The sequence below is a fragment of the Tenebrio molitor genome, chromosome 8, assembly GCF_963966145.1.
Source record: "Tenebrio molitor chromosome 8, icTenMoli1.1, whole genome shotgun sequence".
In the NCBI taxonomy this organism is placed as follows: domain Eukaryota; kingdom Metazoa; phylum Arthropoda; class Insecta; order Coleoptera; family Tenebrionidae; genus Tenebrio; species Tenebrio molitor.
Window position 1 is genome coordinate 6,106,981 of NC_091053.1, and position 24,764 is coordinate 6,131,744.

Sequence of the window (24,764 nt, forward strand, 5' to 3'; positions counted from 1 at the left end):
GACTTAATTTTGAATTAAAAGACAACAAAAAATGTTTCCTATGATTTTTTGCCCCATTTTTTTGTATAAAATTCAGTGGCTCCCAAACTTTTTTCAAAAGACTTTTATTCCATCTAATCCTACTTGTATTACATCCTTTTCTCACTGCTTACCTCTGTACAAAAAATATTGTAGTGAACATAAGGTTGGCCTACAGAAAATGAAAAATATGGAATTACAATTAAAGGACTCAGCAAGTGTTTACGTATTTCCATTATCTGTCATTTTCAATCTTTCTCTCAGATCTATCGTGCATTCTTCAGGTTAAAAACAGCAGTGTCCATCCTGTTCATAAAAAATGAAAAAAATAAAATTTATTGCATCTACCACAACTGCGTCTACGAGGACCTCTCTAAGGCATTTGACAGACTGGACCACTTTAAGTTGCTTAATAAATTGAAAATTTTTGATTTATTGGATGTGCTGATAATCATAAGTATACACTTATTATCCGTTCACCTGACATCCGCACTGTCAGTGTCATTTTTTATTCAAATTGGTCGAATGTACATCAAAATTTCGACTTTTCTTTTGAGTGTACATTAAATCTAGTGATAAATAAATTGCCACTGTCAGATAGAAGAAGTTGGGTTATAAACTGGTGTTTCAAATTATTTTATTTAACGCTATTTAAGGTATTGCATCTAAATCTTCCTCAGAATCGAACTCCAATTCTGATCCTGAATCGGACGCGGCAAGAGAAATAATTGTTGGAGAAACATCAGCAATAGATAAATGACTCATATTCCTTTCTAATGTGGCAACATTATTTTACGTAAATTATCAAGTTAGTATAATAGCGATTTTAAATATTACCAAACAGCTTGTCAACCTGACAGTGCGGATGTCAAGTGAACGAATAATACATAACAAAAATACAAAAAAAAAATGCTAAAAAAACGCTACTATCGTCTATGCGCTCAATTTTGCGCTAAACATTGCCGGCATCTTTGCGCAATCCCTATGTTATTATTTGTCATTTGTTTTTTCAGCTAACTTAATTTGGTTATTAAGCTTGTTTGACACAATGCTAAATTTTGTAGAAAATTTGTTAGAAAATGAGAGAGACCCTCGATCAGGACCAATGAACGATCAGGATCATAGTCTGTCTTTGTCAGATCCTGATCGTTCATTGGTCCTCTTTCATTTACTAGTAAATTTTCTCAAAAATTTAGTATCGTGTCAAACAAGCTTTACATTGTAACGCAATGCAATTTGATAGCTTCTCGCTTGGTGCTCGTCAACGTCATTTGTTTCAAAAGTTAGTGTAATTTTTTTTATGCGAGGTTATACTTGTGATACATTGTTGTTTGCTGAATAAAAATCTCTATCCGAATTTCTAAAAAAAGTATATGTTCCCATTTGAAAAAATTTTTTCTGACAGTTTAACCTTGAAGCCCTTAGGGCTATACGTGAATTTAGTAGGCCATCTTGTAGCCTATTCACAACCATTCAATTTGGTGCATAGATAATTAAAATAAGCTCATTTGATCTGTTCAATTGTAATATCCGTCAAATCAAAAACTTGCCTTCCAAGTCACAGCTAGTGCTGAAAGTGGCCACCAACATTTTTTAATTCAATTTTGTACATTGTAACAATTGTCAATTCGATTGATGACATTGATTGACAGAACTAATAGTTCGGCACTTCAAAAAAAAGTAGAGGGGTGCAGGAATATTTACATGTGCAAAAATTCCAAAGCAAACTAGATGAAAATCTTTTTATTCCGGACACGGAATCTTGGCCAACACTTTTTTGACATTTCTAAAAAAAAAATGATGTAAACCAATCATTAGTGTCTTTAATAAATGACAATTATTAAAAATCACTTTGAAGTTTTTATTGTGACATCAAAAAAGCAGGGAAATAACATTATCGAGTCAAAAGTTGGGTTTTATTCAATAAAGGCCAGTTCACACATACCTATTTGTCAGTTAAATGTCAGTTGTGGCCAAGACTCCGTGTCCGGAATAGTACCTACTTGCTGCGTAGTTTTTCGTTAGCATCATACGGTGGAAATTTCAAGCAAAATTAAACAAAACTATCACAAACGCGCTTAAAACCTAACCTAAAAATTTGACGTCGCTAATGTAAATGTAATAAACGTACAACTCACGTCTTTCTCTAATCGCACATGCCAAAACGAGAGGCATAGTGGGACGGGCTTAACACAATACGTACAAGAGTTCAATAGCTTGTTTTACATTATGTTGAAAAGAGATAGGAATGTAGGTAACAGTTGTTCTGCTTATTAATTGATCCATCGGACTATAATTAAAAAATGGACTTTAAGTATGTGCACTTTTCCTGAAATATGTAATAAGTAATTTAATTTCTATAAATGTACATTTCCATTTATCTCTTGTTCTTGGTATACTTATAATATGCTTTGATAAACTAATTTATGTTAATTTAGATTTGTAATTCTTTGCATTAAAAATTATAAATCAAGTGGACGTGTAACAAAATAAATAATAACATAAAAAATAGTACTTTTAAAGGAATTATCATTAGTCGACACTCGATCCGTAATGATGAATAAATCCGGCCTGGATGTTGTGTCCTCTTTTTGAGAAGTTGATAATAATAATGATGTAAAATCATTTTCGAACTATGTATCTACATATTTCCTTTGTTTTTTTTTCACAGATCTGAAGCATCATTCAAGTAGAGAAATTTTACTGCAAAAATTCAGTATGCAGCAATTTTTTTCTCGATAATGCAATGGACTATCTAGAAGACCCGCGTACTATCATTATCGTTACAATTGTTTTTGTTTACTGTTTACAACGATGATAGAACAATCTGTTGACACTTCTGTTGCGCAACGCATTATTATTAGATTTCTTTGCAATGAAAATGTTAGACCTGTTGAAATTCTTATGACCTCGCCAACAATTTGTCAAAGAAGCACAGTTGTCAAAATTTTGGGCAGAGCCGAAATTGAAAATTTTCGTTGTTCCTGAATTATAAGAAGCCTTGGTTTCTAATTGTGTGTGGCCCTAAAGTACAAAATGTGTTATGTGTGATCCGTGGTACTCTTCTTGTTATCGCTGCGATGTTTCATTGGAGGTTCCTCAATAAAGATCCGTCGATGTTACGAAATGTTGAAGTTTGAAAGATAATGGGATCAGAAGTTGAAAGAGGCGAAGGTCAGGCCTATTCGGCCCGACCCCCCGGAAGGAGTCCGCAGAATTGGGTACCACTTAGATAATCTCGAATTGAGAAGAGTTGTGGGCGTGCGAACTCGTTTCCACTTCCCTTCCTCGTATTTTGGCAATTTTGCAATAAACCCAGCGGAAGTCGGTGCAACAAGGCCATCCAACCCGCCGCCGCGGTACGACCAGACAGAAACAGGCGAGTGACGACACAGCTCCTCACCAGCGGCGTGGTAGTCAGTACCGCGAGGCCGGGGACCGAGAGAGGACCGCTGGCGTGCTCAGTGTTCGATCGGGTTCAAGGATGCGACTAGGTCGCCCCCGTAGTGCACATGTTCGGTTTCAATTACTCAGAAAACCGAATTAATTGAATAAATATAGATAAGATAAGCGCGATCGAAGTATGATCGATCAACGTGGTGGTCCCCACTGACCCGGTGATAGTGCTAGTGACGTTTCAGCCGATGCCAAAACCAAACGATGGGACTTAGCACCGGTGCGCAATGGCAAGAAGGAAAAAGCTGACCAAAGTCGTCTTCGGCGTGCTCCTCGGGGTCCTCATCTCGCAGTTCTCCAGCCGGGAGGAGTGCAAGCAGCCGAAGCCTGCCCCCAGAGTCGCGCCAGCCGCCCCCGCGCACAACCTGGTCTTCGTGGGGGTGATGACCGCCGCGCGCTACCTGGACAGCCGCGCCAAAGCCGTCTACGACACCTGGGGGAGGAGAGTGCCCGGGAAGGTGATGTTCTTCAGCTCGGAAGATTCGTACAGCGAAGACGTCCCCTTGGTGGCGCTCCCGGGAGTGGACGACACCTACCCCCCGCAGAAGAAGTCGTTCATGATGCTGAAGCACATGTACGACCACTACATCGACCAATACGAGTGGTTCTTGCGGGCCGACGACGACGTCTACGTCAGGACCGACCGCCTGGAGGAGCTGCTGCGCTCCATCGACAGCAAGAAGCCGTGGTTCATAGGACAGACGGGCCGCGGCAACACCGAAGAGTTCGGCATGTTGTCGTTGGAGAGCGACGAGAACTTCTGCATGGGGGGACCTGGGGTCATCTTCAGCAGGGAGACGCTCAAGAGGATGGCGCCGTACGTCGACGAGTGTCTGGCCAATCTGTACACCACCCATGAGGATGTCGAGTTGGGACGCTGCGTCAGAAGGTTCGCCGGGATCTCCTGCACTTGGTCCTACGAGGCGAGTGACTGCGATTGTGAGGCAAGATTGGTGTAGTTTTGGTGCTCACGGGATGGGGTTCTTGGATGTTCTTTTTTTCGGTGCACTACAGGTCGGTGTTGCACATTACTTTTTCCAACGAATCGGACATTTTTACTTCTTTTTCACCACCGAAATCAGGTTTTTCAATTTTTTTTCGTATAATCTCAGTGAAGTCCAAATGGAGGTAGGGTGTAGAGTACTGTTTTCTCAAAATCGTTGTAGGTTGTAAAATTGTATTGCATATTATGAGCGATTAACGGGCATAATGGTTGGGTTTGAAAAGGTTGGGAACTGGCTTGTACAGTTACGGCCACGGAATTTCGTCAGTTATTTTACTGTCAATTCGAAAAAACTTGTGTAGCCTAAGCTTTATTGTCATTATGACTGACATTCAAAATATTTGTGATAGAAATTCTGTCACGCACAATAAAAATCAAAATGCCAAAAGTAACGATTTTGACATCCATGTCAAAAATTCTAATGTGGGGTTAGAAATATATAAAACCTGTTTTACAACTAATGTCAGTTGAATGACAACGACTGACGAAATTCCGTGGCCGTGACTGTACAATGCAAATTTGCAAAATGTACAATACAACCCTTCTTAAAATATTACCTACTAGTGGTAAACTAGGATTTATAAGCTCCGCAAGATCTTTAACTTAAAGTACCATAAAATTTTACGACCAACAACCAAATTGAGAAAACAGTACCGGCAAGCGCTTTTTTAGAGTTAATTCATTATTTTGTAGTTAGGGTTTTCAAAAATACAAATTCGAAGTACCAAAGGGTACTAACTTCAAAAAATTAGAAAACGATAAAAAAAAATCAAAGTAATGATTAACAAGTTTTGGTACTAAAACATTTTTGCAAAGGTTAGAAATAATTTTTTAATAATTTTTCAAAACTTGGATATAACAATGTAAACTAAACAAAATGAATTTTCGTTTGTTAAACAAAAATGATAACTCATCGGTGGATCAATGTTGGTTTAACCGGAAATGATCCCAACTTTGTTGTTTTAACTGGAGTATGTACCACCATAATTTCACATTACATATTTAAATTTGGAGAATTTTATCGTCCGAAGCTATTGGTCTAATTTTTTTGAAAAGGTGCAAATTAGAAAATGTACTTTTTACATACATATTTTTAAGTTAGCGACTCGATGGGAAGACAATAACATAAAGAAATAAAAAATGTATACTGCGATCCTACATTCTTTTATAGACAGTCTGTATTAACAAAGTTTTTTTTTTCAAAATGTAAACAAGAAAATGGACCAAAAATTTTCTTTTGATGTACATTTTATTTGGAGCCCCCAGAACATGCAGACTGGCGCCTGTTCATAAATAACCACAAAACGACTTTAATCTAAATCCTTTTCATTGCATTGGTAATTTATTACCCAGATATGACACAAAGTTATTACTGCTAGACATTATCACGACTCAAGTGAGTAGTCCTTGCAGTATAATTGTTGCAAAAAATATATTTAAAAAATTACACAACTCAGCTTGTGACAAAATCGCAAATCGTTACTCTGTTGCTGCAAAGAGTGAAAAAAAAATCGCTGATTTTTTTGTAACTAATGAAAAATATCATTACAAAATTCTTATTTTTTACTGCTTTTTGACGTTTCTGAGTCAATTTTTTGTCTCTTTTTGAAAAATGTAAAAATGCAAAATCACCCAAAATACATTGGGATAACTATTTATGTTGCAATTTTATTTCTCTGCAGTGATAATAGAGTGTCCTTGTCAGATAATAATTTTTTGAAGATTTCAATTTCTTCGAGTCATCACTTAAATAATAATTATTGACCAGGTTGAGCAATTGGTGTCACGATTTTAATCGAAAAAAAGTTACAATCGTGCTAATCTCTTGATAAAACACCTAAATGTCACCTGTAAATCTCAATTCATTAGCTCTTGACCCACATTCTCTTTATCAGACGCAGTTTTATTTTTGGCAACTTTCGAGGTTCATAAACCGTTATCGTCGTTATCTATAGTGTGATAGTACTATTTAGATAATCCGGAGTTTGCTCAGCGACTTATCTCCTAACCTATGCTAATTCGTGTATATTTACATAATTACTCGGAAGTTGTTTAAATAATAGTGTACAGTACCAGTTTGACACATTAAGCAATTTAGTAAAATGCTGACGTTATTAAAAAAAACTTCCACAATCAATTTTTTCTGGCTTTCTCTGGAAATTACTCGACACAAAACGCATAAAAATGAATGTAGGTATTTGGGTGCTGAAAATAGTGCACCCTTGATTTTTTTTTTCAATTTTTAAGACTGCAACAGACGCACTGGATTGTGATAGTAAACACGAAAATAATTTTACTTGAATATGAGTCCAGAATAAACCAATAATAATAAACAGAGGTCTTTTTAACAATAAACGTGTGTATATTTAGCTTAGTAGACTAAACTAACATGACTGAGAAGAAAATCGATAAAAAGAAAACAAAAATAGATTGGGTCCAGATCATGAGGGAATTAAGTGACAAATCTGAAGAACAAGTTAAAATGCTAGAGCTAGAGTGGAAGGAACATATTTCCTTGGAAACCAGACTAGAGAGAGTCAATCGGTGACAAATCGGGAGAGCATACATGCTACCTTAACAGCATAAGTCAATTGATAAGATAATTTGAACGACCTAAACTTGATAAAATTCTGGTTGCACTATTATCTTTTTTCGAAGTACAAATTTCAAATTTCGGTTGATAAATAATCCATTGTTACATGTTTTATTACGAGATATGTGTTATCTGTTTGTTGTAGGAATAAGATGACAATTTGCAAAGCAAATTTAAATAGTTCGTCTCATTTTTGGCTCAGAGGGGACCAAAGGTTTTCCAATGGGGATAAATCCGGTCATTTGAGCGGTCAGTACAACTCTTGTGACTCGACCAAAGTGGTTATTTGTATCGGGCGTTCAGGCTAAGCAGGAAACCGTCAATTGTTTTGCTTTTTTAAAGTGTAAACTGACAGTTGTAATTAGAGCATGTTGACAGCTAACCTAAAATTTATAAACAAAAATTCTTTCTGTTTTTTCTTCTTTCTTTGCAATGTTTTACATTAAAAATAGAATAACGATTCCTATTCTCGGAGAATATATTTAAGATGGTTTACTTTTTCAACGCCTACTCAGTCCAGGTTTTCATTTGAACGCATGATACATTATTTATAACGTTTTTTAAATTAAAAATCAAGTTTGCTATTTGTTAAAGGCCAACGGGTGCTTAAGAATTTGAAAAAATCCGGTTTTTGTGATTCTGAAAATAAAAAATTTGGAAAACTAGTTTATATTTTAATTTCACGATAATATGGTGATCAAAACAATATTTTTTTAAATGTGTTTAACCATCTTATGGTCAATCACAAAAATCCAAATCCATCACATCAACATCCAAAATTATATTTTTATTGATTGGTTTAATATTTTATCGATTTTGTATGATTTTATTGATGAAATATCCACTCCAAACTAGAAACTTGTTCTTCGATTCTTTTACACAACTCCCACCCACACATTTGTACCTTTTATTCAAAATTTGGCCAATTGAATACTAATTAGTCTCATTTGAATTTCTTTTTTAACTGTTTGTAATATTTTTCTTCAGAACACTCTTCAATTTACCAATATTTGCACATGATTAATCAATTCCTAAAGTTTTCGAATGCTTCTTGTTAGTTACGTCTCCAAGAAGCAGAGTTCGAGACAATTAAATAATCTTCCAAGAAGTCAAACCAGGTGAAGAATTTCTTCTTCACACTAGAGTTCTCATTATGTAAATTGCACCAGTACGACTTTCTACTGCAGTCAAACTTGTTGGCAACAAATGCAATTTCACTGTGAAGCTAACTCCAAATTTCTTGATTTTTTCTGATTCTTTCTGATGAACATTCTTTTTTTAGCAAAAAATTATGACCTGATATTATTCTGTCCTACCACCCGATTTGTGTCCAATCGAATATGCGTGGAAAATGACAGCGACACGACATGAATCTCTTGACTGATACATCATAAAAGACACGATGCAAATTCAAAACTAGTTCCTCAAGTTTTTTTTATATTAACGCAACCCACACATTTCCGTGTTTCATCCAAAATTTGTGTTGTGTCAACTGTTCATGATTATTTAAATGTGCAAAAATGACCAAACACATTGTACATTGAAATTTCTTTATTTTGGTACTATTGAAGCGAAAACCTGTCTCATCCTACCTTGGCATACCTTCTAATTGCTATAAAAGTATTGAGTAAACATCACTATCTCCATTGGACTGACTGTAGATAACTTCATTACTAATACAATACAAGATTTATGCAATGTTTACGTCTATTATGCAACACCGAACTGCTCCGTTGCACTTGGTGTATTCCCTCCAAAAAAATTTCATTCTTGGCACCACTTCCAGCAATAACGAGTATCGACACTTTTATTTGTTTAGAGATAACTCCAGTCTTTGTGCAAATAAAAAAAATTCGATTATGAGACCCTCCCCGCAGCATTGAAATAACACCCATCAATCCATTTTATTGCATGCCTTTCTTGGCCCCTCTCTCCAGGTGATGGTCCGTGCGATTTATTGCACGCGATAAATCTCAGCGCAAGTAAAAATAGTGCGTCTGGTTAGTGTAATTGTTCGAATGCATCGTATTTTCTGTTCGTTAGAAACTCGTAAAGTTTTGCAAACTTCCCCTTGACAACAGGGAGGGCAACGAAGATGTCGGAGTCGCAGGTCGTGAACCCAAACCCTGACAACCCATCGTATATACAACGAACACCACCACCGGCTCTCGTGAGATGCACCGCGGAAGTGGTGTATTGGGTCCGTTCGGACCCGGTGTGGCGCGATTCCGATTCGATTGTCCCAGTGCGGCTTCCGCTCCGATTCTTGCGGATTTGTTAAATCAATAATCCCGGAGGTGATTCAATTAAAATTGAGAGCGATTGATGTTAAGTAGTTAATTTTCAATTGGAGCGTTTGTGCAGAGGCGGGCGTAAATTTAGAACGGTTCGTTGTCGCGGTGCAGAGGTGGAATCGGCGATTTTTCGACAGGAAGTTTTGCCAGAAGAAGAAAGAAAGCAGAACAGTCGATCAGTCAGTGTCGGCGCGGAGATTTCAGCCTCTTGTAAAAACAGAAGATCGGGTTAAATCCTAGAAGTCGGCTATTATTAGATTTGGCAGCTTTTTGCCAGTCTTAACAATGGGGCCGAGCTTTTGTAGGAGTGACGGAGGTGATCACTCAAGTTCAAGGTTGACAGCGGCTCTCGTCTCCCTGTTGCATTCTCTCTCCTTCAATTTCTTTTTCATTAAGAGCAGGTGTGGTAGGCTCAAATCGAGTCGTAGATTAATTAGTACCGTTTTTGGTTGTCATCGTCGTTAGATTAATAATAGTGCATAACAATTATACAACAATTACTGAAAACTGAAATTTTATTATTTCCAGTTTTGAGGTTATGTTTCTGATACTCTTGAACTGTTGTTTTTTGTATTGCTCCAAAATTAGTTTTGTTCAGATTCCGAAAATTTTATTTTTGAAAAATATGAAAGAAAAACTGGTCGGGGCAGCTACTCAATGGAATAATAAAGTGGCGTGATTTTCAGAGGATGGTTTTCTATTTGTTAAAGGCCGCGCGAAGTAATTTTCATCCATTCTTAAAGTAATAAGATTTAAATTTCCCGCGCAAAGCTCAAATTTGGTAAAGCATTATAAATCAGGCTTTTCATGACGTTGCTACGAACTATCATGTGAACACCTCCACTGGTTCGCCGCGCTAACTATAGAAACATACAGTTACCTTTCTATTGACCTGTTCCAATGAACACGTTATTGTTATTATTTTTGTATTATAGTTATTTTGTGGAATATTAATTGCACATGATTAGCTATTTTTAACAATCAAACTATTATCATTACTGTTATTATTGAACATAAATGACGATGCTATTTTTCGCAATAAATTGTCTTTATCATACTGTTGATGTAATGAATGCTGAGGAATAATGATATATTTATAAATTTTACAAATGCAATTTTTGATTAAAAATATAGTGAGTTGGCGTGAAGAGTCGATTGTGAACGCACCACTTGTCAGTCTACAGAGTAAAAACACAAACGTAAAAAGTGAGGTTAGATGTAAATATCTGATCCGTGATTCGTAATGGGTGGTGCGTTCACAATCGACTCATCAACGCCAACTTTGAGGAGAAATTTAAATGAACACTCGATATTTGATGTTCTTATTTTCATTTAGAGTGTTTTTCGTTTAGTCATAATTTATTTTTGTTTTTAACTGTTGAATTTTTTTTTTGCTACATAACCCTATAAATATGCAAGGTTATCAAATCAATATCTTCTACCCAAAAATAGTACCAAACCAAATAACAACACTGATAATGACACAGTTAACAAAAAGTAGTCAAAACAAATACACTAACCAATTTTCGCGATAATGACTTCAATTAATTGACTTCCGCCGACCGACCAGTTTCGTCGCGACCCGTTTCGACCTCACCTCTTCAGTACTTAGCGGCTTCGTCGTTCTTAGCGACAGCCGCGCAGAGATGCGCTTGTTAAACGCGAATCTAGATCGGAATTGATGCAATAACGACTTAGACCCTGAATTTATTGAGTATTAACGTTAATGTCTGTTTATTTGTTTAATAGATGCAAGTAATTCTCTACCACAACCAAAGTGGCCAAGCAGCGTTTAGTGGCGATTTGAAGCAGAAGGAAGTCCATCGTGCAATCACGTTGCATCCAGTCAAGCAGCCTCAGTACATGTACAGGCTGGACAAGTACGTCAAGGTTGGTATCCGTGCGGCGGGCGTAGGGGTTTTGGCGCGAAGGTTGGCACAACTGATTTAGCGCGCGAATTGAAAATGAAAAGCTTTCATTCGTGACATTAAAGAATTGAAAAAGCTTTTGAAATATGTTTTTGGTCGAAACAAGTTTCTAATGCTTTACGTAGCTCATGAGAGTAAAATTATGTTTTATTTAAGAAACTTGCGTCAGAAGTAATCGCGTAGATTTTTTGCAGCTATAAATAAATTAGTAATATGCAAGTTTTCCCGTAGTTACAAATGTTTTTCTTTTTACAAGCGTAAAATTACGGCCTGGAAACACTTCAATCAGTAATAAAGAAGAATTGCTTACGATTTAATTGCTGAAGTTAGCTTAATTGAAAATTAATTGGTTGGAGCTTCTACGTCAGTGACAAGGCTAGACCGGTTCTGCCTGCGGAACGCTAATTCAAAATCATATTAAACTAATTATTCACTGATTAATTTTGTAATTACGAATTATAACAAGTTTTATTAACACTATTTTTGATCATTATGAAAATTAATATGAGCACTTTTTAGTTTTTAATTAACATTTTAATTGAAGTATAAAAATAATCCGAACTGAAAAAAGTACTGACTTTTCCATTGGAATCTCAGTACCAGAAAGTTTTTCTGCCAGTCATGAACATTCGAGACACTTTTCGGAGCTTCCAGGAGCAAAATAATTATCGTCCACTTGCTAGACCCGATTTGACACCTTGACTTCTTTTGGCTCCCCGCAACAAAAGTCAAGATGCGTGGTTTGCTGTCACCTGATCACACCCATCAAGGTTTTTCCTTTTAGTTGTTTGGTTTGAGTGCACCATTTCCAAAATTCGCACTTCATCAGAAAACTCCTTTAACTCCTTTTTGTAAACTCATTTTTGTTGGAGCTGTCCCAATTTCCAACTACACCACTACATATCGAACAATGCGTATATTGACAAATTATAATTAGGACCTTGACATTTTAGTACTTGCACATTTCGGAACGATCTAGTGCGCAAAAACCGTATTCGTACTACTTCCGTAGCGATGTTTTATTTTAAATACAGGTTTACGCGTTTTCGAGTGTAACCACATAAAAAAAAATATACAACGGTAGTTAATAACAGTTTATTAAGAATGATGTTTGACGGTACCACCGAACGTCAAATTATCTAAATAAACACTTCGAACGTTCAAAGAGTGTTTAAAAACCACTGATATTAAATAAGTGTTGAACACAAACATGCGAGACTAAATGTGCTGTAAATCTCCTTACGACATGCTTTAACACGCTATTTTTTATTCTTAGATTGGTGTATCTGACACCGATTGGAATAATGTGGTTGCTTCATCAATTAGAGCTTGCGACACAGTGAATTGTCATAATTTGTTCAGAATCTAGGCTCTGGAGGCCTCAATCGCCTCATTACCGGCACATATTTCTTGACAGGGAGCGTACATGACAGTCGTACCGCTGTGCAAATGAAACATGGAGGTGGCGGGGGTCTCGATCCACTTACACAACTACTTAAGTCACCAAATACAATGCAACTTAAATGTAAACGATCAAAGTGACATTACGAGTACTTGTGTAGAGGTAGTACCAGAAACAATACGTACCGAATCAACTTCTACAATTATGAATTTAAAGCACTGAAATGTTTTCAAATCAAATAATCTCTTTCGTAGTACTGGTTGTTACTGGGGGTACTTGCATCGTTTAAAAATTATTCTTCAACTGAAAACTTTTCTGTCTTCTATTTTTGCAAATCTGGTACCACCAAAAATCGGGTGGTACCAAGGGGCGATGTTTTTGTCCCCACAAATAATAATAATTTTTTGATGGCGGTGAAACCCGAACCATCTTGTAATTTTTTCCAGGAAGTACCCACCTGTCCCATCGACATGACGAGGGTCTTTATTTCTTCTTTTCGGCCAACGGTGCCTGAGATAAAATCTCTAAATTATGTCTGTTCTTCATAATGATTTCCTTTCACTTTTCAAAGATTATTTGTTGCACTTTGATCTATCTATTTGGGAAACGTCAATTAGCAAAGCGATGGAACAGAAACCTCCAGACAAAACAAATAATCTCCTGTTGTAATATACTTGGCCAGCATCCGATTATTTGATCTAACTGGATTTAGGTTGTGTTAACACTAATCAATCAGGTAGTACCTCCTGGACGTCGCCGTTAAAATTTAAAAACCCATTTAACCGCGACATTTACTGCATCCGTTCTTCACACTGCACCCTAATGGTGGTACTCGTGTTTTTCTACAGTAGTACCATTAATGTTTTCAGACGCACTCCCCGTCGTTTTGTAATGAAATTAGGTGGAGCGGATCCGAGTGGAACGATCGGCTGTAAACTCTTTATTTCCAATCAAATTTAATTGATCTTGATCGCCTTTCACAGAGCGGGTTAGAGATGTGCGCGGGATTTTCGCGTCAGTCAAAATCGTTTGATAAGAGGGTTATTTGTTCATCCGGTCAGTTTAAAAAATGCGATTATATCATTTAAAAGATCATGATTTATTTATCCTATACCTAGTCCGAAAATCAGTTTCGCATCTCTAAACGAGCGATGGCCGTTCTTCCACTTAGACTGAGTAATTTATATTTATTTTATTAATGTTACAATTATTCTATATTGTCGGACAGGAAACCGGTGGCATTAATTTTGCAATAATTGCACGGGAACCCGGTCGTTCGAGGGAATTCAGAACTGCGATCGGTACTTTTCAAAGTAATTAGCTTGATGATTTATTACTTCATTATTTCATTTATTTGCCTGGTTGGGAATGGAAAGTCGTTGCGAAGCCATGTGCTGCGAGCTTAATTTTGCCACTGTGGGTACTTGTGGCAGAAATAATACCGCTTAACAGGCTCATATTGGTCAACGATTTTAAATGAGAAAAAATGAACAAAAACATACATTTTTATTTATTTTTTCAGTAGTACTGAAAACATCTGTTTCTGTGTCTCAGCTAAGACTTTCGAGCCTAATAACTCAGTTATTTTCCAGCGGATTTTTGTGAAATTTAAAATGCAGATATTTTAGACGGTGAAGAATAAAATCCCAATAATGCAATCACCCAAGTCTTAAAAACGTAATTTTTACATGCCTTTTTAAAATGTTGAATCAATTAAGATTTACATAAAAAATTGATCGTCAATAAAAAATGCTGTAGGGAAAAACTCGTCCTTGAAAGACGTCTGGTTTGCAAGAAAAAAGCAAAAAACTGTGTTAAACGTAGCTGCAAATGCAAAAACGTAGACGTGTATGAAACAAACGCGCAATTTTTCAGAATTTTGGTCATCTCTTTTCGCAGAAGCGCAGGTGACATATTTGACGTTTGTCTTGCTAACCTTACAAACACTTACAAAGTTAAAGACAACATTTGGACGTAATTTATTATACTGGATGCTTTAATTCTTCCATAAAGGACTAAAACACGATCGGGATATTTTAGCAAGGCAATTTAGTTCACGTACGCTTCCTGTGTCTTCAAATAAATTGACGACTCTCTTAACCTTACATTTTGTAAAGCCTACATTTGGATAGTGTTTCACGAGAAAACGAACTGTGTCATTGAAGTTCTTACGACACACTCCATAGGCAAAATTTTTTTCCTTTTTCAACAATATTGAAATTTCCGCCGCTGTAGTCTATTTTTAGAGTATTTTCTATACATTTTCACAATTTGACGTTTCTAATAAAGCGCCCCCAATTTTGACATACTTTAAAGGTGTACAAAATGTTGCTTGGCAATTAATCATCAATTGTTTCAAAAGGTAACCGCTCAAATACCTTCAAATTTTACATTAAATTTTTAACGACAAAATCTAATCTTTTCGTTGAATCAGACAAGTGATTGACTTAATTGTTTGTGTAGATCCCTATTTTTTAATGTTTAACAATCTAATAATAACCGCGCATAATTTTCGATAAAGGAAACATGTGTTAAAATTACATTTTTTAACTTGAGGTTATCTTATTATTACTAATTGAACCTTCACGGCCTAAAATATCTGCATTTTAAATTTCATAAAAAGCCGTTGGCAAATAACCGAGATATTAGGCTCGAAAGTCTTAGCTATAGAATTTTGGCGTTTATTTTTTTTTTATTTTGTCAATACATATTACAAAAGTTTGCAGTTTTTAAGTGCACATAATTTTCAATAGAACTTAAAATTTTGAAAAAATGCGTTCCTAATGACAAATTGAAGTCTCAATTATTTTGACAAATTTTAATTATTTTATGTTTAAATTTGTGTCATAATTTTCCATGTCACAAAACTTTGAATGCTAAGAGAAGTTTTAAAGACTTGGCTACAAACAACAATCAAAATTATATTTTCGATACTCCACAAAAATTTGACTACAAAAAGGAGTTCTTAATGACACTTAAAATATTTGTTCTCTATTTAAATTTGTGTCTTAATTTTGCATGTTCTACAAAAAATTTAACAATAACGAACAATTAGACACTTTCGAATTAACAGTTTCACACAATTTGACTACAAGCAACAGTCAAAATGATATTTCCATATTCTGCAAAAATTTGACTGCGAAGGGAGGTTTTTTATAGCCTTAGAATTTTGACAAGAAGCTGTTCTTAATGGCAATTTGTAATCTAAACGATTCTGAGAAATTTTTATTATTTTGTGTCATAATTTTCCATTTTCCATAAAAATTTTGACCACCATGAACAGTTTTTAAAGACTCTTGAAATTTTAACAGTTTTAAAGATGTGGCTACGAACAACAATCAAAATGATATTTTCCATATTCCACAAAAATTTGACTACAAAGAGGAGTTCTTAATGGCACTTAAAATCTCAACGATTCTGAAAGATTTTGATTTATTCTATGTTTAAATTAGTGATTAGTGTCTTGATTTTGTATGTTCTACAAAAATGTTAGCCATAACGAACAATTTTTAGACACTTTCGAATTAACAGTTTTATAGAATTTGACTATAGTTGTTGACTCAAGTTGCAAAGAAACACTTGTCATTTGCAACAGCACTTTTATGGCATTAGTCATTTGAAATTACTTTAAAACTGTACTTATATGGAAAGTATTCAATCCAAACTATGATTTTCTGGTCCCGTTGTGCTTTTATTTGGTTCAAAAATATTGAAAAAATGCTGTTGCAACTTGAGTCAACTATACAAACAATCATCAAAATGACATTTCCATATTCTACAAAAATTTGACTGCAAAGGGAGTTTTTAATGGACTTAAAATTTTGACAAAAAGCTGTTTTTAATGACAATTTGTAGTTCAAACGATTCTGAGAAATTTTTATTATTTTCTATTTTAATTTGTCATAATTTTGCATTTTCCATAAAAATTTTGACCACAAGCAACATTGTTTAAAGACACTTAAACTTTGCACAGTTTTAAAGAATTTGGCTATAAACAACGGTCAAAATGACATTTTCCACGATCCACAAAAATTTGACTGCAAGAGAATAATTTTAATGACTAATTTTACATATTTTTGGTAATTCTTTTTTTGTGACACTTTTAAGTTTTTAATAGCCTGGAGCATTTTGACTACAAACAACTGTTCTTAATTGAGCTAATTTTTAAAATTTTCGATTTTTTAAGATATGTCATAATTTTGTAAAATCTATATAAATTTGACTACAAGAAAATTCATTATTTTATATCAAATAACAAAAAAAATCCATTGCTATTTTTTCTTAGTAGGTTGATTATGCAACATGTTAATTTGTTGCGGAAGAACTGACGCACCAGGAAAAACCCAGTTCTCTTTATTTAAAAACTGAAAAATCTGCGAATTTCTTTAAAGTTTATAAACACTGATGTCAATGTTGCTTCACATCCACTAATTACAGGAATTTGCGAAAGCTGCGAAGCAATTTATTTTTTCCAAACAGTCGTTCCCAACCAAAGCGCTAATAGACATCTACCATTTTATCTATTTGACGGTGTGGTGTGATCCGTCATGGTAACACGTACGATACGCGCATACCATATTACTAGATAACGACGAGACGCACGTCATCCTTGCATTACCAAACCGATCTGCATTGCCACAAGAACAAGACTCGATCTATCGAGATTTTTCCCAGCTCGGCTTATAAACCTTCATGTCCGCATAAACTTAACTAAATTTCCACCGATCGCAAATAAACTGTCGACAAAGTGGGTCGTCTCTGTATACACTTCGGTTAAAATTAAGGACTTTCCTTCCTCCACAACTGGATGCACACACACACGCACAAATAACCTAATTTGTTGACATTAACCGGCGATAACCTTCGCCTTTGTACTCTCACAATAGCAAAACACCTAAAAAACGACACGTTCCACCTTGAGCCATCGCAGACGGAATTTTTTCTTGATTGGATTTCTTTCAGGCCCTCAAGATACAGAATTACCAGCAGGAAACGATCGACTTGCACAGGGGCATCGCCAGTGCAATGGCTGAGCTAGGATATCGCATCGACCATCTGCAAGAGGTCAGTTTGGTAGAAGGACTCAGGTTGTTCCCGGAGGAGAGGGGGTCCGAGGGATATTTGGGAGATACAAGTCTGCTAGGTAAGGCTTTTGCAAAGAAAAAATGGTGCAGAAGAGAAAAACAATTTTTCGAGACATTGTTTAAGAAAAAAACCAAAATTGTTTTAGGCAAAATGCCGTAAGCGATAATAGTAGTTTATTTCACGAGTTTGTGTGTAAATTTGGCCTTTTTTGGCACGCGTAGGCCCACGAGTGCCAAAAAAGGCCCAATTTACACACGAACGAGTTGAATACAACGTTTTTTTTATTCGACGAGCCCCTTAAAAGCTCCAAATCGTTTAAAATCTTTAAATTAGCTTGACGTTCCGTTTTGACAAGTTGTGACATTTATCAAAATCCGTTCACATAGGAGAAAATTCTCAAATTCTGACATTGTCGAACAAAAAAAATATTTAAAAATTGTGGAAGCGAAATATGAAGTCGATAAACAAGACCCAAGGAAAAATATGAACAAAGAATCTTAATTTGACCTTTGCAGGATTTCTCGTTTCCAAAATTCGTCAAAATTTGTTGTACACGGCTCAAAAATATTTTAAAAAATTGTGGAAGCGAAATTTGAAGTCGATAAACAAAATTCAAGGAAAAATATCAATACAAATTCTTCATTTGACCTTTGTAGAATTCCTAGTTTCCAAAATTCGTCAAAAATTGTTGTCCACTGCTCAAACATATTTTAAAAAATTGTGGAAGCGAAATTTGACGTTGATAAACAAGACCCGAGAAAAAATACGAACAAAATGTCTTAATTGAACCTTTGTAGAATTCCTCGTTTTCAAAAATACGTCAAAAATTGTTGTCCAGGTCTCAAAAATATTTTCAAAATTTTAGAAACGAAATTTTAAGTTGATAAACAAAACTAAGGAAAAATATAAACAAAGACACTTAATTTTAGCTTTGTAGAATTCCTGGTTTGCAAAATTCGTCAAAAATTGTTGTCCACGTCTCAAAAATATTTAAAAAAATTATGCAAGTGAGATTTGAAGTAGAGAAACAAGATTCAAGGAAAAATACGAACAAAATGTCTTCATTTGAGCTTTGTAGAATTCCTCATTTCCAAAATTCTTCAAAAACTGGTGTCGTCCACGCCTCAAAAATATTTTTTATAATTTTGGAAACGAAATTTGAAGTCGATAAATCAAACTCAAGGAAAAATACGAACAAAAAGTTATATTTTGACCTTTTCAGAATTCCTCGTTTCTCAAAAATTGTTGTCCACGTCTCAAAAATATTTTTAAAATTCTGGAAGCGAAATCTGAAGTCGATAAACAAGACCCAAGGTAAAATATGAACAAAAAGTCTTTTTTTGACCTTTTCAGAATTCCTTGTTTCTAAAATTCATCAATTTGAAGTCGATAAACAAGACTAGGAAAAATACGAACAAGAAGTCTTAATTTGACCTATTCAGAATTACCAGTTTTCAAAAATTCGTAAAAAAAAATGTTGTCCAATTTGATCTTTGCAGCCTTCCTTGTTTCCAAAATTTCTCAAAAATTGTTGTCCACGTCTCAAAAATATTTTTAAAATTCTAGAAGCGAAATCTGAAGTCGATAAAAAAGACTTAAGGAAAAATATGAACAAAGAGACTTAATTTGAGCTTTGTAGAATTCCTCGTTTCCAAAATTCGTCAAAAATTGTTGTCCACGTCTCAAAAATATTTAAAAAAAATATGGAAGTGAGATTTAAAGTGGAGAAACAAGACTCAAGGAAAAATACGAACAAAAAGTCTTCATTTGAGCTGTGTAGAATTCCTCATTTCCAAAATTCTTCAAAAACTGGTGTCGTCCACGCCTCAAAAATATTTTTTAGAATTTTGGAAACGAAATTTGAAGTCGATAAATAAGATTCAAGGGAAAATACGAACAAAAAGTTTTATTTTGACCTTTTCTGAATTCCTCGTTTCTCAAAATTTGTCAAAAATCGTTGTCCACGTCTCAAAAATATTTTTAAAATTCTGGAAGCGAAATCTGAAGTCGATAAATAAGACCCAAGAAAAAATACGAACAAAAAAGTCTTCATTTGACGTTTGTAGAATTCCTCGTTTCCAAAATTCCTCAAAAATTGTTCACGCCTCAAAAATGTTTTTAAAAACTTTGGAAGCGAAATATGAAGTCGATAAATAAACAAGACCCAAGGAAAAATTCGAACAAAAAGTCTTATTTTGATCTTTTCAGGATTTCGTTTCCAAAATTTATCAAAAATATTTTAAAAAATTGTGGAAGCGAAATTTGAAGTTGATAAAGAAGGCGCAAAGAAAAATACGAATGCGAAGCCTTAATTTTATCTTTGCAGACTTCCTTGTTTCCAAAATTTGTCAAAAATTGTTGTCCGTCTCAAAAATATTTTTAAAAAATTTGCAAGCAAAAACAAGACCCAAGAAGACATACGAACAAAAAGTCTTCATTTGACGTTTGTAGAATTCCTCGTTTCCAAAATTCGTCAAAAATTGTTGTCCACGGCTCAAAAACATTTTAAAGAATTTTGGAAGCGAAATTTGAAGTCGATAAACAAGTCCCAAGGATTTTGATCTTTCCAGAATTCCTCGTTTTCAAAAATGCGTCAAAAACATCTCATTTGTCCTACTTTGCAGCTGGGATTCTTTTTTGTAAGAATCTCAGTGGTCCGAGCTCCAGTTGCTAAAACAAGTTAACCGCCACGTGCTGCTGGAATTTCAGGTTGTTCCGCAACTTCTTGCACCAACAACAGTTATACCATATAACCTACTTATGTAATCGACTCTAGTGATCATGATTCATTTGTTTCTCACTTTTATAAACCAATAATTCGATGTTAGGTAACTCGAACTTGAAGGATTTGCGTCATGTAACAATTGCTGTTTTTGTTTGCTTTTTTTTGTATTGTTTGCTGATAAAACAGGATACTTTGATCGCGTAAGAGAGCCGAAATTAAACTGGCAGGAAATATTAGAGCTTTATACATTTACATCGATCCTCTAAACAAATTTTTTGGTTGTGTCTTTTAAAAAGTTGTGGGTTACGTTGTAAAAAGTAATTGATTGGACATAGTGCAATTATTCATTGCGTTAGTGGAATTTGTTCAATAATTGGCTATTGTTGTTGGGGCGTGTAATGGCTCGTATTCGATGGTCTATTGTTTTAAACATCGCCATAAAAAAAATAGAAACGTTAGTAGACAGAATGGACTTTGTTTGTTTGCACAAATAGAAAATAAATTATGACAACTACGTTGTAACGAAAGATTTTTTTTTATTTGAGAGGTTTGCAACACTGGAGGTTCATTTCCTTGATAATTAGAAAAACAGAGGGTTTAATTAAATTAAAATTTAACAAAATCAGAGTTGGAAATCAAATTTGAAGAATTTTCTGCATTTAAAAAAAATTTTTTTTGGATGGACATAGTACTTTCTCTCAAACTTTTTAATTTCTCTTCACAAAATTCTTGCAAGACTGATTTCTCTGCTTTTTCTGTAAATTTAATTTTTAAATAATTCTTTCTAAAACAATGACATTAATAGCCCTTCTAGTGTCCGTAGTATCATTTCTAAATCAAATCTAAAATCTTTAAAAAAAAAGAAGGGTTTTTAGAGTTTCTGCAGCTAAAAGTATAAATATAAATTTTCATTAACTTGACATCTGTACGTCAAGACAGCCAACTGTTAAATCTGGTTTTGATTCAAATTTTCCCACTCGTCTAGAATTACCCACATTTTTTCTACAGGATTCATATCCGGCCGAATTTGTGTCACACTCACGCCGTCACCATAATTTAAGCCTGCGTTTTTTTGTTTGTGTCCTCCCAAATGATTCATTTTACTCTGCACATAATGGACCATAACACTCATTTCAATCGTATGTTTGCCCTCCCAATAAAGCGCACACACGTTCGTTGTCTTCAAACAAACGACTTTGTGTCAGTTTCAAAGCCCCATTAAGAAAACAAACACCCGAAACGCTACCTACAACCCAAAACCAGACACAGTCAAAGAAACACATTTGTGCTTGCGACCAAAAGTGAGTCATTACCACCGTCTACCATACCAATGCCCACATGGCCTCCAGACACATCTGTACAAATGAAATCCGATCTGACACAGTTTGCGCTTGCAGGCTTGCCGCAGAGCTTAACGAGACAGAAACCGACCACTTTGGACGACGTCTTGGACTGGGAGTTCATATCGAAGAGTCTCTACTCGTACAAGGACCTCAACCCCAGGAGGAGAATCGGATCGTCCTTGAAAGAGGGACTCGGAGACGTCGTCCGAGACGTGAGTTGCGCGGCGTTGGTGGCGTTTTATGCAGCTTCTGGTTACAGATAATGGAGCTGATTAATTCCTACTCCAAACAAAGGGGGCGAGTGATTGATTTCAAAGAGATTTTGTATGGGTATTGGAGGCTGGATCCTGTCCACGGGGTCGATTTAATTTTGGATCTTTTACTCGTTTACCGGAAGTACAGGGGACATAAAATGACTGTACAAGTCAGGAGGCATGCTTACGTTCAACAAACATTCACAGGTAAAGGGTCGGAGGAGTTTTTAGCATTGACACCAGCTACCAATAAACAGTAGCACAGTTTTCATCACTGAGTCAGTGCAAAAGTGAAGAACAAGTTTCTTCAACAAGAGGTTTTGTGTGGGTGGTGTTCAAAATTTAACCTTCACCTCTCACGTAGTTTTAGAATTTCTCCTTTGTCCTTTCCATCACGCCATTTCTTCCAAATCTGCCAAAAGATTTTTCTATTTCATTGACACATCAACACTCTTCAAATCTTTCTTTTTTGCTTCACCTTCCACCATATCCTCTACTGCAACTGTATTTTCTCCAAAATAGTTTTCCTTCCGATTGTTTCACGAGTGATAACAAGCCTGACGTAATTTAAAATGCAACCCATACTCTAATTGCGAAAAAAGCTGGCTACTGTCATTAAAATGTCCGGCTTTTTTTGAAAATGTATTGTGGGTTGAATTTATTTTTCCGTCAGGCGCATTATCACTCGTGAAATACCCTGTATAGTTTTATATAATATAAACGATAAAAACACGACAAATATTGTAAGTTTACAGATGGATGTAGCATTTAGTAAGTAATTCTCAATTATGTGGCTTCAACAATTCACCTATTGGAAAAATTTGTGTAGCAAAATGTGAAGAGGAAAATGGACAAATTATCATAATACAGAGTATTGCTAGGAAAACTTGTGTTGTGTTCAATATCATCGTCAAGAAAATAAAACTTAAACATCCAAACCTAACCTCACAAATTTTGCACGATTTTTTATGTTTACATTGGATTTAAATAATATTAATTATTTATACCTTGCTCCTTATTCCTCCAAGTATTATCATCCATAATGATATATTTTTTATAGAATAGGTACCTACATATTACTTAAAATCAGTAACGAGCATCATAGAAGTTTTCACTTCTGTCGTGCGGTCTTAAGTACACACTCTTTTTTCTATTTCATTTGTACATCAACACTCTTCAAATCTTTCTTTTTTGCTTCACCTTCCACCATATCCTACTGCAACTGTCTTTTTCCAAAATATTTTTCCTTCCCATCTCCTCGCACCAACATGATTCTTTTCTTCTTTTACAATCGTGTTGAGAATTTTTCTACCCTCCAGTTACGAATTCATCTCCTTTTGCCATTTCCCCTCGTCATAGCTTTTGCTATTCTTCTGATTTTTGAAAAATTCCAGGAATCTCCGTCCGAGAAGTGAAGAACTTCGACTTTCCTCACATTTCCCAACGACCCTCGTCGACCCAAGCAGTTCCAGTCCACCGAAAGATCGTCAACCAGATCATATCAACGTTCGAACAAATCCCGCCGATCTTCCACTCCGACAACGTGACCAAGAAAGAGACCATCAACTTCATTCTGCCCCTGAGCGGCCGCCACGAGATTTTCAAGAGATTCCTCAAAATGTACGAAGAAGTGTGCATCAAACAAAGCGAAGAGACGCGCCTTTTCGTCATCCTCTACACCGAAAAAGTGGAAGATTTCAACAGGAGCAGCGTCTTGATAGAGAACATCCAGAGGAAGTACAGCAGTAGTGGAGTGTCCGTGGTGACCGTCAACGAGACTTTCACGAGAGCTAGAGCCCTAGAGCACGGCCTCAAGCTCTTGGCCCACGACGATCTGACATTGTTCATAGATGTGGACATCGTATTCGACACGAAGAGTCTGTTGCGAATCCGACAGAACACGGTGAAGGACAAGAGTATTTATTTCCCGATAGTGTACAGCCTCTACAATCCCAAGTTGCTGAACAAGAGCTACCCCCTCGACGACTACGCCTTCTTCAACAGCGCAATCGTCGACGAAGACAACGGTTTTTGGCGCCAGTTCGGCTTCGGCATCGTCAGTTTGTACAAAAGTGACTACGTGACACTCGGAGGGTTGAACTTGTTGATTTCGGGGTGGGGTTCCGAGGATGTGACGTTCTACGACGAAGCCATCAAGTCCAAACTGAAGATCGTGCGCAGCGTGGATCCTAGTTTAATACACGTGTATCACTCCATCGATTGTGATATTAATTTAGATGTTTTTCAAAGAAATATGTGCCTCGGGACGCAGGCCAGCATGTTAGGCTCGCTCAAACAGCTCCAGAAGTTGTACAAAAAGTACGAGTATCTGTTTAAGAATTTAGGTACTTGGTAATGATTTTTTGGAATTCGACTGTGATCAACTTTGTATTGTTTTCAAATTGTTTTAATCAAGTTCCTGATTTTTGAGTTATGTGAAAATCTCACCGCAATCATAACATGACAAGTCTGAATTTATTGAAATTAAGGTTAGAGAGTAAGATGGATGTCAGTCGACTCCATTTTGTTTGGCTGAAAGTTCTGTAATACACTAAACATATTTTTAGAATATTTATTTCTTTGTTTTAAGTTGCCAAAATGAACTGCCATATTGTCGGTGTGAATGAGTGCGTGTCTGGATGTAATAAATTATGTGTTTTTAA

General features: G+C 35.6%; 1 protein-coding gene across 2 annotated transcripts; it reads left to right on the forward strand.

Moving 5' to 3' along the window:
* Positions 1–3,382: 3,382 nt before the first annotated feature.
* On the forward strand, positions 3,383–24,764 carry Chsy (Chondroitin sulfate synthase). Of its 2 annotated transcripts, none has more exons than XM_069055625.1 (6): positions 3,383–4,418; positions 11,114–11,254; positions 17,657–17,837; positions 21,902–22,059; positions 22,107–22,308; positions 23,496–24,764. In XM_069055625.1, the coding sequence occupies exons 1-6, from the start codon at positions 3,702–3,704 to the stop codon at positions 24,455–24,457; spliced, it is 2,361 nt and encodes a 786-aa protein (XP_068911726.1). In that variant the 5' UTR covers positions 3,383–3,701; the 3' UTR covers positions 24,458–24,764. The 2 variants fall into 2 exon arrangements, with proteins under 2 accessions (XP_068911726.1, XP_068911727.1); XM_069055626.1 differs by having other exon boundaries at positions 3,386–4,397.